The following is an 11,869-nucleotide window of genomic DNA, read 5'->3' on the forward strand; positions in this document are numbered from 1 at the left end:
CAAAAATGCTATATGACAGATGCAGTGGGAAAGGGATATAGCCATATTCTGCATGGATTCAATGTGTCTGACCTTGCTATTAGAATTATATCCTAAAACCCTTCTTATTAGTACTGGGACCTAAGCATTCATAAGACCTCAGCTGCAAGGAGAATGTCAGTTTTTGTTAGTGAAATTGTTCTATCCCATTCTTGAAAGAGCATGAAACTCAAGACTGTGGCATACTGTAGGTAGGAACAAGTGAATCCTCTTGAAAACAAAACACCAAAAGTAAGTTGCCATGTGGTTCCCCATCCATACAACCTCGCAGATATAGGGTCTGCAGCTATGTCCAAGAAGCTAAGCATATATGGAAAGACACATTCAAAATGGCTTTCTTATCACACATAATTTTATTAGTATTGGTGAATGTGACAGAATCATGCTGAACATGTTAACGAGAGAGCAAGGAATGTATGATATTCAGCAACAACTTTTGAAAGAGAGAATAAGTTACACTTGCACAAGTTACATCCTTTTTCATATAACAATAGTGGAAATGCTCAGTGTAGTTAGGAAAGAACAGCAGAGCTGCAAAGCAGGAAAAGTAAAGAGAAATGGGAATAGATCAGCATCTTTAGCTGTAGAGAATGTGCTGTTGATTTAGGAACATCTTTTCTTATTTACGTAATCCAGAAAAATCTTCTTGAAAAAGAAATAGAGCACAATGGAAAAGCAGAAGATGTAATGCCTCATAACGAAATAGAAAGCCAGCTCCCTCGCTGTGTAAATGATGTGTATAAAGATGAAGCAGTATAAAAACAAGGCATACTGGTTCTGCGGCCGGGGTAGACCATGGAGTCCTTGGCTAAACTGTGGAAAAGAAAGAGATACGTAATGTTCACCCACCCTCCGTTCAGATGCCTCTACTGGGTACACTTCACCAGAGGCAGATCCAGGAGGTATGTAGTGGTGCAGCTGCACCCCCTGTTGATTCCTGCTCCGCCAGAACTTTTAAACTAACTGCCTGGGAGGACCAGTGACATTTCTATTCAGGCAATGCTGAGACAATCAGTTGACTTCGTGGCTTATTATTATCTCTCTGATCCCTGCTACTCTCTCTCCATTGCACAGGTGTTAACGGCCCTCTGTCCTTTTTAATGGTCTTGATATTTCACTATTTGGACTCTCTTTCTTCTGCTGTTTTGCTGACTGTTAGCCATTCCTGGTAATGCCTCTATTCTGTTTAGTTGGCCTGCAGGCTGTTTTTAGCTGTATCTAAAAACCTTAATTCATGTGATAATATTAACTCAAGGTATTTAAATGACTGACAGTAAAGTATTGAAGGTACTGTCAGGACCCTCAAGGAGGCTAGATTTTGTATTATGAATCTGGATAAGAAACATACTTTTAACTTTAATGAATATGGGGCTAATGACATAATATCGTTTTGAATATTTTGACTCTTTTTTCCCTAGTTTGTGGGGTTTTTAAAATTTAATATATGATATAGCAAATCAGTGCCCCTTGCAATAGTGTTCCCAGCTTATTAGTAAAGCTAGTTTCTCTTTAACTGGAGAAAAACATGTTGTGTTATATGTGATGAAGTAGTGAACCATCTGTAACCCCTTTTTCAAAATCCTAGATCCACCATGCACCTAGTCCTTCATTTGTAAAATCTGGCCACCAGGGAGGTCTGAGTTTGCATTAGTTCATCTCTCTGGAGAGGCTCATTCATCTCCGAAGGTCTATTATACAGCCCAGTTATACAGCCTATTATACAGTTATTAGGTTGTAAATTAATAAAGGAGTTGGCAGTGGGCCTTTTTTAATCAAGCTCAGAGGAACTCCAGTCACTTATCCAAATCTACACTGGGACTGATTCTGATCTCTTTTACACTGGTTTCACTCCATTGGTTTCACTGGTGTTACACTGCTACCTACCACCAGCGTAAGTGAAATACCATCTAACCCAGAGGACTTATTTCGAAACTAAAGGTGCTATAGGCAACACTAACACCTCCTTCTTTGTATAGCACTTAGCATAATGCAGCCCTGATCCACAACAGAGGTTCCTAAAAGCTACTGTAGTATAAATAAATAACAATATAAAACAATATGAAACACATGCCTATCTGCTTTGTGCTAACCCACCATACCAGGCCTACAAGAAAAGCTAAGGATACACGTGCCTCTTCCCATATCCAGGCACTGATTTTTCTCTTACATGCATCAGGGATAAAACTATCAAGGTAAGAGAAGAATCAAGCCCAAGACAGCAAGAGTGATGAAGAACTCACCCATCTGATGTCTGAAAATGACACATCTGCTAACCCTACTGGCTTTTTCAGACTGGACATGTAATAGCAGTGGATCAAATATTACAAATATTTGGACTTCAACAAAGCTAATTAGCAAGGGGTGTAGCCCATCCTCTGGAACATTTTTTCACAGCTCTTGGCTCTGATATATTTATGATGTGCAACTCAGGAAGTTTAGCAGAAGCCGTTCCAGCACTATAACCTCTTTGACCAACTCTGTTGTAGAGGCAGATAACCATTCAATCCATCCATAAGATCTGTTACATGGGTATAATCATCATTTAGAAAATAATCCTCTGGATAACTCTACCCTATAAACTTCATTCTTGAGTTAACAGTTTTGGTTTTACTGCAGTGATTGCTATCTTTGTGCTTAGATGGGAAACAGCTCTTCTATGAACAGTGGTATGAGCAGTGTGGATAATCATCTCATGTCTAATTTAAAAACAGATAACTGTGTTCTTGCAAAATCAAAGAAAAGAGGGCTTATGGAAGTGTGGAAATAACAACATTAAATGTGTTGCCTGTTTCCCCCTCTGTCATACCCAAACCCGTTTTCCATCCCAGCTTACTGATCTCTGTGCTGTCTGCTGCTGTATCTGCTCCATTTTCTCCTCATGCTGCCTTTGCTTTTCATTATCTTCATATTCGTACTTCAGCCTGGTCATTGCAGAGTTCCACTTGATCTTCTCCAAATCAAGATCAACTGCCGTGACCTGTCCCGTGCATGGCTGTTCCAGCTCCTCCAGGTTGTTCATCTCATCCTCACTGCTGAATGCTTCTGGCTGCAAAGTATTACCTTCTCTCTTTGCCCTGGGCTCCAAATGTACTGCATGGCTCTTGCCATCCAGGCTCTCTGTCACATCATCTAGAATATGTGACAATGCTGCTGTATATCTGGGGACATCCTGATACAGATCAGAGAAAGAATAAATTGAGATTATGTTGACAGAAGAGCCCTAATCAGGCCTTGATAGGTTTTGATAGAGCTAAAAAATAGGGGTAATGAAACACTAAAATACTGACTCACTAGTTCTGCAACCTCTACCAGCAAGTTGAGAAGGTCTTTCTTTGAACTGTTTAGGAATTTTTTGATTTTTTTTTTTTGACAGAAAATGGGATTTCTACAATTGAACATTTTCTGCAGCTTTCCCTCAGGAAAATTGAAGCTAAGTGTTTCCTTTAGGATCCAGCTGACCCACATCAAAACATATAGTTCACTGAACCAAAAAGAAGTATTTCATTTCAGATCAGACGTTAACTTGTGTCCATCAGCGCTGCTGTGGTACCTTATGGGAGGTATAATTGTGTGCATCCCACACTCCCATTCTCCTCTGAAAACTGAGCCCCTTGGCTGGCCTACAGTTCTCCCTTCATGCCCCTACCTTTCATTCGGTGTTAATTTCCACTTACCATCAACACATGCTCTTGCTGCTTCTTGTTGTCTTTGAGTGGGGATATCTGCACAGTAAGTTCAAAGCCTGCCTGCATTTCTCTTAACTCTGCCCCAGCTACTTGGGAGGAATACTCTGAGCTCTCCAGATTACTGAGCTCCACATCAGCTTGGGTTTCCTCGTCCTTAATCTGCAGAGATTCTGTCTCAAAGTGGGAGACATCTGATGATGTCAAAGTATCTCCATCACTATCCTGCAAAGACTGGTGAAAAGCATAGATTTAGACTTCACAGACATTAGGGCTGGAAGGGACCTTGGAAGATCATTGAGTCCAGCCCTCTGCCCCAGGGACTGAAGAAAATGAGTTGTAAGTGTCCAAGTGACTGATTTCCAATTTATTAGGTACCTATACAGGCAGACAGATTTTCAAAAGCATGTGGGTGCCTAACTCCCATGGAAATCAAAAAGGCACTACTGAAAACCCTACTAGATGCCTAGCTGCCTAAATAGCTTTGAAAATCAGATCCAGATAACCTGAAGAGATGAGGTAGAAAATATGACTCCCATCCTGTTCTACTTGTGACCAGGGCAGCTAGCTAGGCACTGAGGGGGGGATATGCTGCACTTTCAGAGGGCATAGATTAGCAAGCATGCTTTATTGAGCTTGGGGAAGGATAGCTCTTATTTGCTGGGGGTATACCTCAACTGACCCTACAACTCTAGAATGGCACATCTTCTTATTTTACTTAACATAGACAAACTGAGATGGCAAAGGCACCGTCTGTCACTAATCATGGATCAATAACGTCCTTTCAGCTGACTGGCACTAGCATTTGAACTGAGACAGTTCCATCTACCTCTTATAAGAACCCCACTTTTTATTTAGACATTTTATAAAGGAAGCATGAGTCCAAAGTAGCAATAACCTTAAAAAGAGGATTTACCGGTACATAGGTAGCAAAACTGTTTTCCTAACTCTCCTGAAATATGTTACTACCTGAAGCCAATGACAGAAGATGAAGATGATAAAGAAAATTGAATACCATTGCTGGCTCAGGTACAACAGTAGAGGAGGACAATAAGGTAGACATTGGTGTCACATGTAGTAGCCTACTTTATGCAAGTCCCCCATGCAGATAACTCAACACCAGCTGGCCCTGTTAAAATCAGAGAGATGCATGCTATTCAAACCCAAATCAAATTCATTTTCCAAACAATCATAATGATGTCATGCAATTCCATACTCTGCTGGTATCATAATTGCACTGTTGCTACAACATACCTCATTCTGTCTGCCATTAAGTGTCTGAACTGTCACTTTCCATGACCTGTTTTTTATCACTGATATAAACTCTTAGGTTTGGAAAGGTCCAGTGACCAGGGCAGTAGCCAGGGCTTGGGAAGCTCAGGTTCAATCCTTTCCCAGTCTTGGACATTCCTGGGAGACCTTGGGCAAATCACTTGGGGCCAGATCAAAAGAAGGGCTTTATCAGCATACTGCCTATATTTTAGACACCTGGAATCTATAGCTCAGAGTTACCTTGGTTTCTCATACCAGTTCCCCATCAGGACATTTAGGTACCTCAGAAGTTCCAAAAATCCACATGCTGAACAGGGAGACAGCTTGCAGGACACTTGGTTTCTAAGCCTTCTTCAGCCTGAAGTTATTCAAACCCCTAGTTTCTACAGAAGATTGTCCAAACCACCAGGCTACATGTTAAGCTTGGTGAGGACCCCATGCATCCATTCCTGTTGAAGCTGGCTAGAGCTGTTGTGTTTTGTGCTGAATCAAATGGTGGTGATGTGTATTAGGCAGGCCTCCAAGTTGGGCTCCTCTGTACCAAATGAGCCTAGGGCAGGAGCTAGGTGTACAGATGCTCAGACCAGGGCATTTCTGGGGATGTACAGAAGAAGTGCAGGGACCTGAGCTACTTGCTGGTCAAAAGGGAAGGAGCCTTGTGGCAGAGGCCGGTGTTAGGCAACCACTGGCAAGAGTTCTATTGGTCATCATTTGTTACTTAGGTATGTGATATCAACCAAGTCCCACTGCAGAGACATAAGTCCTTCTTTGGATCTGGCCCTTAGTCTTTTTTGTGTCTCAGTTCCTCATCTGTGGAACACAGATGACAGCCCAGCTTTACTTCACAGAGACCCTGTAACAAATAGAGGCCTTAAAGATTACAAGGTGCTCTGATCCTACAGTACCTAATGAAGTAAAATATTTTCTTGGTCGCAACAGAGAACCTGGGAAAAAAACCTATCACCTCTGGACTTGGCCTACTCTTAGTAGAATTCATAAGGCACCTACCTGCATGGTACCTATCAATGATGGCTTATGCCATGTAAAGAAACATAGTGGGCTTGACTATCCATTGCCCAGTACTTTGTGTAATCATTTACAATGAGTAAATGGCAATAAGTGTCTGCTTGGTAGGTGATGTGTGGAGAAGTTATAGATAAGAAAGACCCATTTAGTTATTGAGACCATCCGGATGCATCATTTATCAAGTACGGTGTCAATTTACAGCTAGATTTTCAAATCTCATATACTCTGCACCCATGCTTGATACATGAATGCATTCAATGACATCTCCCTGTGTGGGTGAGAACATCTGGCATTGCTTTGAGCACTTATTTAATGCTCAGATTACAGAGTTACTGTTACGGGCCATAGGTATTTTATGGGCTGAATCTGAGCAAGCGAGGAAAGTGGACATGTGCACAGCTAACTTGCATTCACACATGTAGTGCGTGTCTTCTGAGTAAACATTGAATTTAGTTGTGGCATTGTTTAAGCAGTTTTGCAGTTAAGTTTCTCACTTCCTTGAATAAGCTTACTACATTTATTCATTCTCCAGCTGTCCTAAAAAACATATTCCCATAAGACTTACAGAAGAGTTGTGAAAGCACTTTCATCTCTGCTGAGGGGCCAAGCACTCTAGTGCAATGGGGGGACACCAATTTGCTCTTGCTGAATGATGCTACTGGCAGAGGGAGGCATGGGATCCTCTTTGCTAGGCACATATTATATTGACACACAGCATAAATCTCTCATCAGCTTCTTGCTAAGCCATTCATGTTCTGTGCACCCACTTTCTCTCAGAAACTTGGGGCCAGATCCACTGGAGCACCTAGCAGCCCCAACGCCCACTTCAAGAAGTATTTCGAGTGCCCAGCACCACAGAGAATCTACCCTTTGATTTTTCTTAATATTTGCCTCCAAATTCAAATCAGAGAGGAAGTGAACACCTTTTCCTTCCACAGCCCTAAAAGTGAAGGCTGTTCTTTCCTTCCTGTATTGATCTCTTTTGCTCTGCTTTTCTCTTATCTTTTCAGGCCTACTGTCAGTTGTCCAGCAGAGTTGGAGTTAACATTTAAAAGGCAGTTCTACCATATATTGCTACCATTGCTCTGAAGTTCCCTCCTCAGTTTCTAAAATAACACTTTCCTTCATTTTCTCCTTTGTTGTGTTTGTTGTTTTTCAAAGTAGCAAATGCACAGCATGGTGTGTAATATTCAGGAGAGCTGGGGAAGGGGGATGCAGGCTGTGTTTCATGTTGGATTAAAAATACTCTTTTTAAAAAGTACTTCAAACACATATTTGCAGTGAAATATGTTTCCTTTAGCAGCCAAGGCATCTTTTGCTGGATTCCACTGCCAAAGGCCAAATTTAGAAAGGTCTGTGATAGTAAAGGAGTGTGATCGGGGCAAAGGATTCCAAAAGGTGTAATTTGCTATAAGGTAGCTGGAATAAGGTGCAGCAGTGTCCACCAGCACAAAGCAGGGTTTTATTTATCGCCACCTTGTGCCTTTTAAGGACACCCCTAAGCAGGGAGCTGTGCATAGCTGCACCATGCCAGCAGGAGTATATCCACTGCATCAGCCCTTAGGAAGGTGTAGCATATGCTTCCCTCAGACAACCTTACTGCCTCCTCCACCACCCCTTCGGATAGCTGTTGACCCAGGAAGCATCCCTGTGCTGAACAGAGTTCAAGGCTTGCAGTTACAAGATGTAGTCATACTGCTAGCTCTTAGTACATATAGGCATGGCTGTGGCCTTGTGCAAATGCTAATGCAAGTGCAAGGGCACTCTGCCTCTTCAGCATGCATCAAACCCTGCGGACTGGGCAGGGTCTGGAAATCCATGGAGTACACCGGGCAATATGGGGGAAGAGGTAGTGGACAAACAAGGCCCACATACTCAATCCTTCTACAGCCTCACACAATGCATATTAGACAAAGTGCCAAGGGAAGGATCATGAGGAGCACTACAGCAACAAATACAGGCTCCTTTGCTTGCATAAGGGTTTCGGGGGAGGGGTAAAGGGGAAGGTATTGGGGGGCTTCTTCCTTCCTTCCTTGCATTCTCTGTTGCACTGCAGTGTAATTAATTCAGGCTTACCTGCTATATTTACACTATGGTACACTTGGTAAATGTCATCAGGCAGCTGTTCTACCTTCACCGCTTCTTTGAGTCTCCTGAGATACCCTTGCTTGATAAAAAAAAACACTTTATATTTTTGTAGAGCACTAGCTCTTCTCAAGGAACTTGCAGAGAAACAAATAACTACATTTTTTGCAAAACAGCTTTTACTAATGTAACAGAAAACAAAAAATCACTTGGAAAATACAATTTTGACTCTTCCTGAGGCCAAGCCAAACGGAAGACACAGAGAAATCAAGATAAAAGCCTGTAGCCAATACCAACAGAAAATTCCTCAAATATAATTTACTACCAAAAAATTACTGTACCCTCTTCTTCCTAGTCCCCATTATCAGCCTGCATGGCCAGGATGTGGGCACATATGGCATCTCTAGTACATTTCTCTTCCTTGAGCCAGTGCCAGTGTGGATGGCTGCATTTCCTAGTTATATGAACTACCTCAGCAAACCACACATACCTAGGGTCCACTCCAGTGCAAGGCACTTGCCTTCATCCTTGCAGCCATTGTGCAAGGAGCGGCAGGCCACAATCATATAGATGGTATTTGTCATCTATTGGCTTCCAAATGGTTTTTGAAGTGCCATTTTGCTTTCAGCCTGCCCTATGGACATAGGATCATAGAATATTAGAAAAGTAGGGCTGCAAGGGATCATAAGCTCATATAGTCTAGCCCCCTGGGCAGAATCATCTCTGACAAAACCATCCAAGTCAAGTGTCTGTCTTACTTGCTCTTGGGATAGAGAGTCTACAATGTCTTGAGGTGGCCTATTCCAATGCTTGACCACTTTCCAAGTCAGAAAGTTCCTCCTAATCACAAACCTAAATTTCCTTTACTGTAGCTTGAGGCCATTGCTCCTACTCCTGTTCCCTGTGACTACAGAACATAGTTTATCTCCATCCTCTCTATATTCGCCCTTCAGAAAACTGTTATCAAATCCTATCTCACTGTTCTCTTCTCTAGACTCTAGTTCTTTCAGCCTCTTCACCTAAGTCATGCTACCGAGGCCTCTAATATTTTGTGTTCCTCACTTATGGACTCTTCAATTTGTCCACATCTTTCTTGAAGTGTGAGGCCCCAAACTGGGCAAGTACTCCAGGTGAGGCCTCATAAGTGCTGAATAGAGTGAAATAATCAATTCCCTTGATTTGCAAGCGACTCACCTACCACTGCACGTGACACTTCTGTCAATACAACCCAGCATGCTGTTGGCTTTATTTTACTTTTTTTTTTTTGCAACAAGAGCATGCCATTGAGTCATATTCAGCTTATTGTCTACTTATAACCCCAAGTTATTCTTTGCAGTTCTGCAGCTTATCCAATCATTCTCCAGTCTGTATTTGTGCATGCAATTATTCTGTCCAAAATGAAGAACTTTGCACTTCTCCTTGGTGAATTTCATCTAATTGATTGTAAACTATTTCTCCAGTCTAGACAGGTCATTCTAAATCCTAGCCCTACTTTCCAGAGTGTCTGAAACTCCCCCAATCCCATTGTCCAAATAATTAATGAAGATGTTAAACAATACTGGATCCAGGACAGACCCCTGGCAAATCTCATTTGATACGTACTCTGAACTAAAGCCATAGATGACTACTTACTGAGCATGATAATCCAACCAGTTACCTATTCACCTTTCAGTACTTTCCTCTAGTCTGTGTTTCTTTAATTTGTTAATGAGGATGTTGTGAAAGACAGTGCCAAAAACTTTGCTAAAGCCCAGGTATCACATCCACTGCTCTCCTTCCATCTACAGAACCTGTCACCCTATCACAGAAGAAAATTAGGTTGGTCAGGCATGACTTTCTCTTGCTCAACTCTTGCTGGCTGCTCCTGATCACCTTGTTCTTTACAGTATTCTCCTTCAGGACCTGCTCCATGATCTTTCCAGGTATGGCTGACTAGTCTATAATTCCCCAAATCCTCCTTCTTCCTTTTCTTAAAGATGAACACTGTATTTGCCCTTTTCCAGGACCTCACCTGACCTCCATAAGTTCTCAGTGATGATACTCACTTGTTCTGAAATTACCCCAGCCAATGCTTTCAGTACCCTTGGGTGTATCCCATCCAACTCTGCCAACTGAAAAACATCTAGCCTCTCTAAGTGATCCCTAACCTGTTCTTCCCCTATTCTAGAATATTTATTTTCTTATCTTTGCACTCATCATCTGCTGGGTGTTCCTATTTGTGAAAACTAAAGCAAAACAAAGGAATTAAATACTTCAGCCTTATCTCTATCATCTGCAACTAGATTGCTTTCCACGTTCCATAAAATACCTATGATTTTTCTGGTCTTCCTCTTACTTTTGTACATACTTGAAAAATCCCTTTTTATTGCCATTTATGTCCCTTGCCAGTTGAATCTCAAATTATGCCTGGCACCTAAGTGTGCTTTTGTATCTATTAGGTGGAATAGAATCTAGCCCACAGTCTTTGTCCTCTACATTTAGCACCTGTCCACATTTCAGAAAGCTACAAAATGCCACTGCACATCTCTCAGAGCACCACTCCACAGCATAAACAGCTGGCCTGAAGTCAGGAGCAGTTCATCTAATGGAGCCCAGTTTTGGCCAGCTGGTAGACAGTGAGAAATGTTCAGAGCAGGAAGACTATCATGCACCACTAAACCAGGGTCATTCTACATTTCAAGCTATGAAAGACAAGTTATCCCACAATACACCAGAAGATAACACCCAGTATTGTTACTGTCTCATTATTTAGCATTCCCAAAAGGAAGTGCTAAATGACAGTAAAATAACAGCCCATGCTGTTTCAAGTGTGCTACACACAGTTAGTTTTAGCTGTTACATTGCCATAGCAATGTGCTATACTGAGGGAGTGTGCCACTGTGGCAATGTAGCTACGGCATCACGGTTTTTGCCTGCAGATGCTACATTGCCGTAGCACGTTGCTATGGCAACATAGCATCACGTGTAGATGCGTCCAGTACCAGCTAGTGAAAAGGTTCCACTACCTGATACTACCCCACATATCCTAGCACCAATCTTGTGTACCTGGATCAACAGTGCGGATGCAGGCGTGTAGGCTTTGCTGCATACATGGAAATACAACAGAAATGATTAGAGTTAGACATTCCTCACTCAAGCAAGTGTGATTGAGCATACATTGTAGTGCAGCCACATGCAAAATGGTTCATGTACAGGGGCTGCAACAGGAAGGCTCTTTCCCACTTGCTAACTCCATCCCTATCTCTTCTTTACTCACTTCATAGGGCAAATCTCGTCCTATATGTACTTAGACAGCAGGTATTATCCTGCTGTCCCTTAGCAACTCCAATATATGTTAGTATTCCTCAGGGAACCATATTCAGTGGTTTCTGAAACCATGGCCATGCTCTCCAGAATGCTTGGACTCTCAGTGAGAAACTGTGCATACAAAAAGTCTCCTTTACTCAGTTTAATGCACACCAAACTCCACCACCAGCACACAAGGGGTAAAAGAAATGTGGTACATTTATATTTATCACAGAATAATTGTCTTCTATTACTAGAATTTTCAAATTAGCTCTAATATTCTCTCTCACACACACACACACACACTCCATACAGCATGACAATGATGAGGCCAGTGAGAGCATCTAGAGTCATTAGCTTTAAAGAATACTGGGGATTGGGGAGAATGGCCGGGCAGCAGAGTGTGGAGTCTGGTGACATCACAGAGGCTTTGGTTTGGGCTTGAATTCTTCCTCTCTGTTTCTTAACTGGTATCTCAG

At 42.1% G+C, this 11,869-nt stretch overlaps 1 protein-coding gene across 1 annotated transcript; it reads right to left on the reverse strand.

Moving 5' to 3' along the window:
- Nucleotides 1-394: 394 nt before the first annotated feature.
- On the reverse strand, nucleotides 395-5,318 carry LOC102565995 (uncharacterized). Its single transcript, XM_019485354.2, has 4 exons — nucleotides 4,738-5,318; nucleotides 3,714-3,956; nucleotides 2,873-3,208; nucleotides 395-852 (listed from the first exon to the last, which is right to left on the reverse strand). The coding sequence occupies exons 1-4, from the start codon at nucleotides 4,783-4,785 to the stop codon at nucleotides 643-645; spliced, it is 837 nt and encodes a 278-aa protein (XP_019340899.1). The 5' UTR covers nucleotides 4,786-5,318; the 3' UTR covers nucleotides 395-642.
- Between the last annotated feature and the right edge of the window lie 6,551 nt (nucleotides 5,319-11,869).

Source organism: Alligator mississippiensis, chromosome 1 (assembly GCF_030867095.1).
Source record: "Alligator mississippiensis isolate rAllMis1 chromosome 1, rAllMis1, whole genome shotgun sequence".
NCBI classification, from domain to species: Eukaryota; Metazoa; Chordata; order Crocodylia; family Alligatoridae; genus Alligator; species Alligator mississippiensis.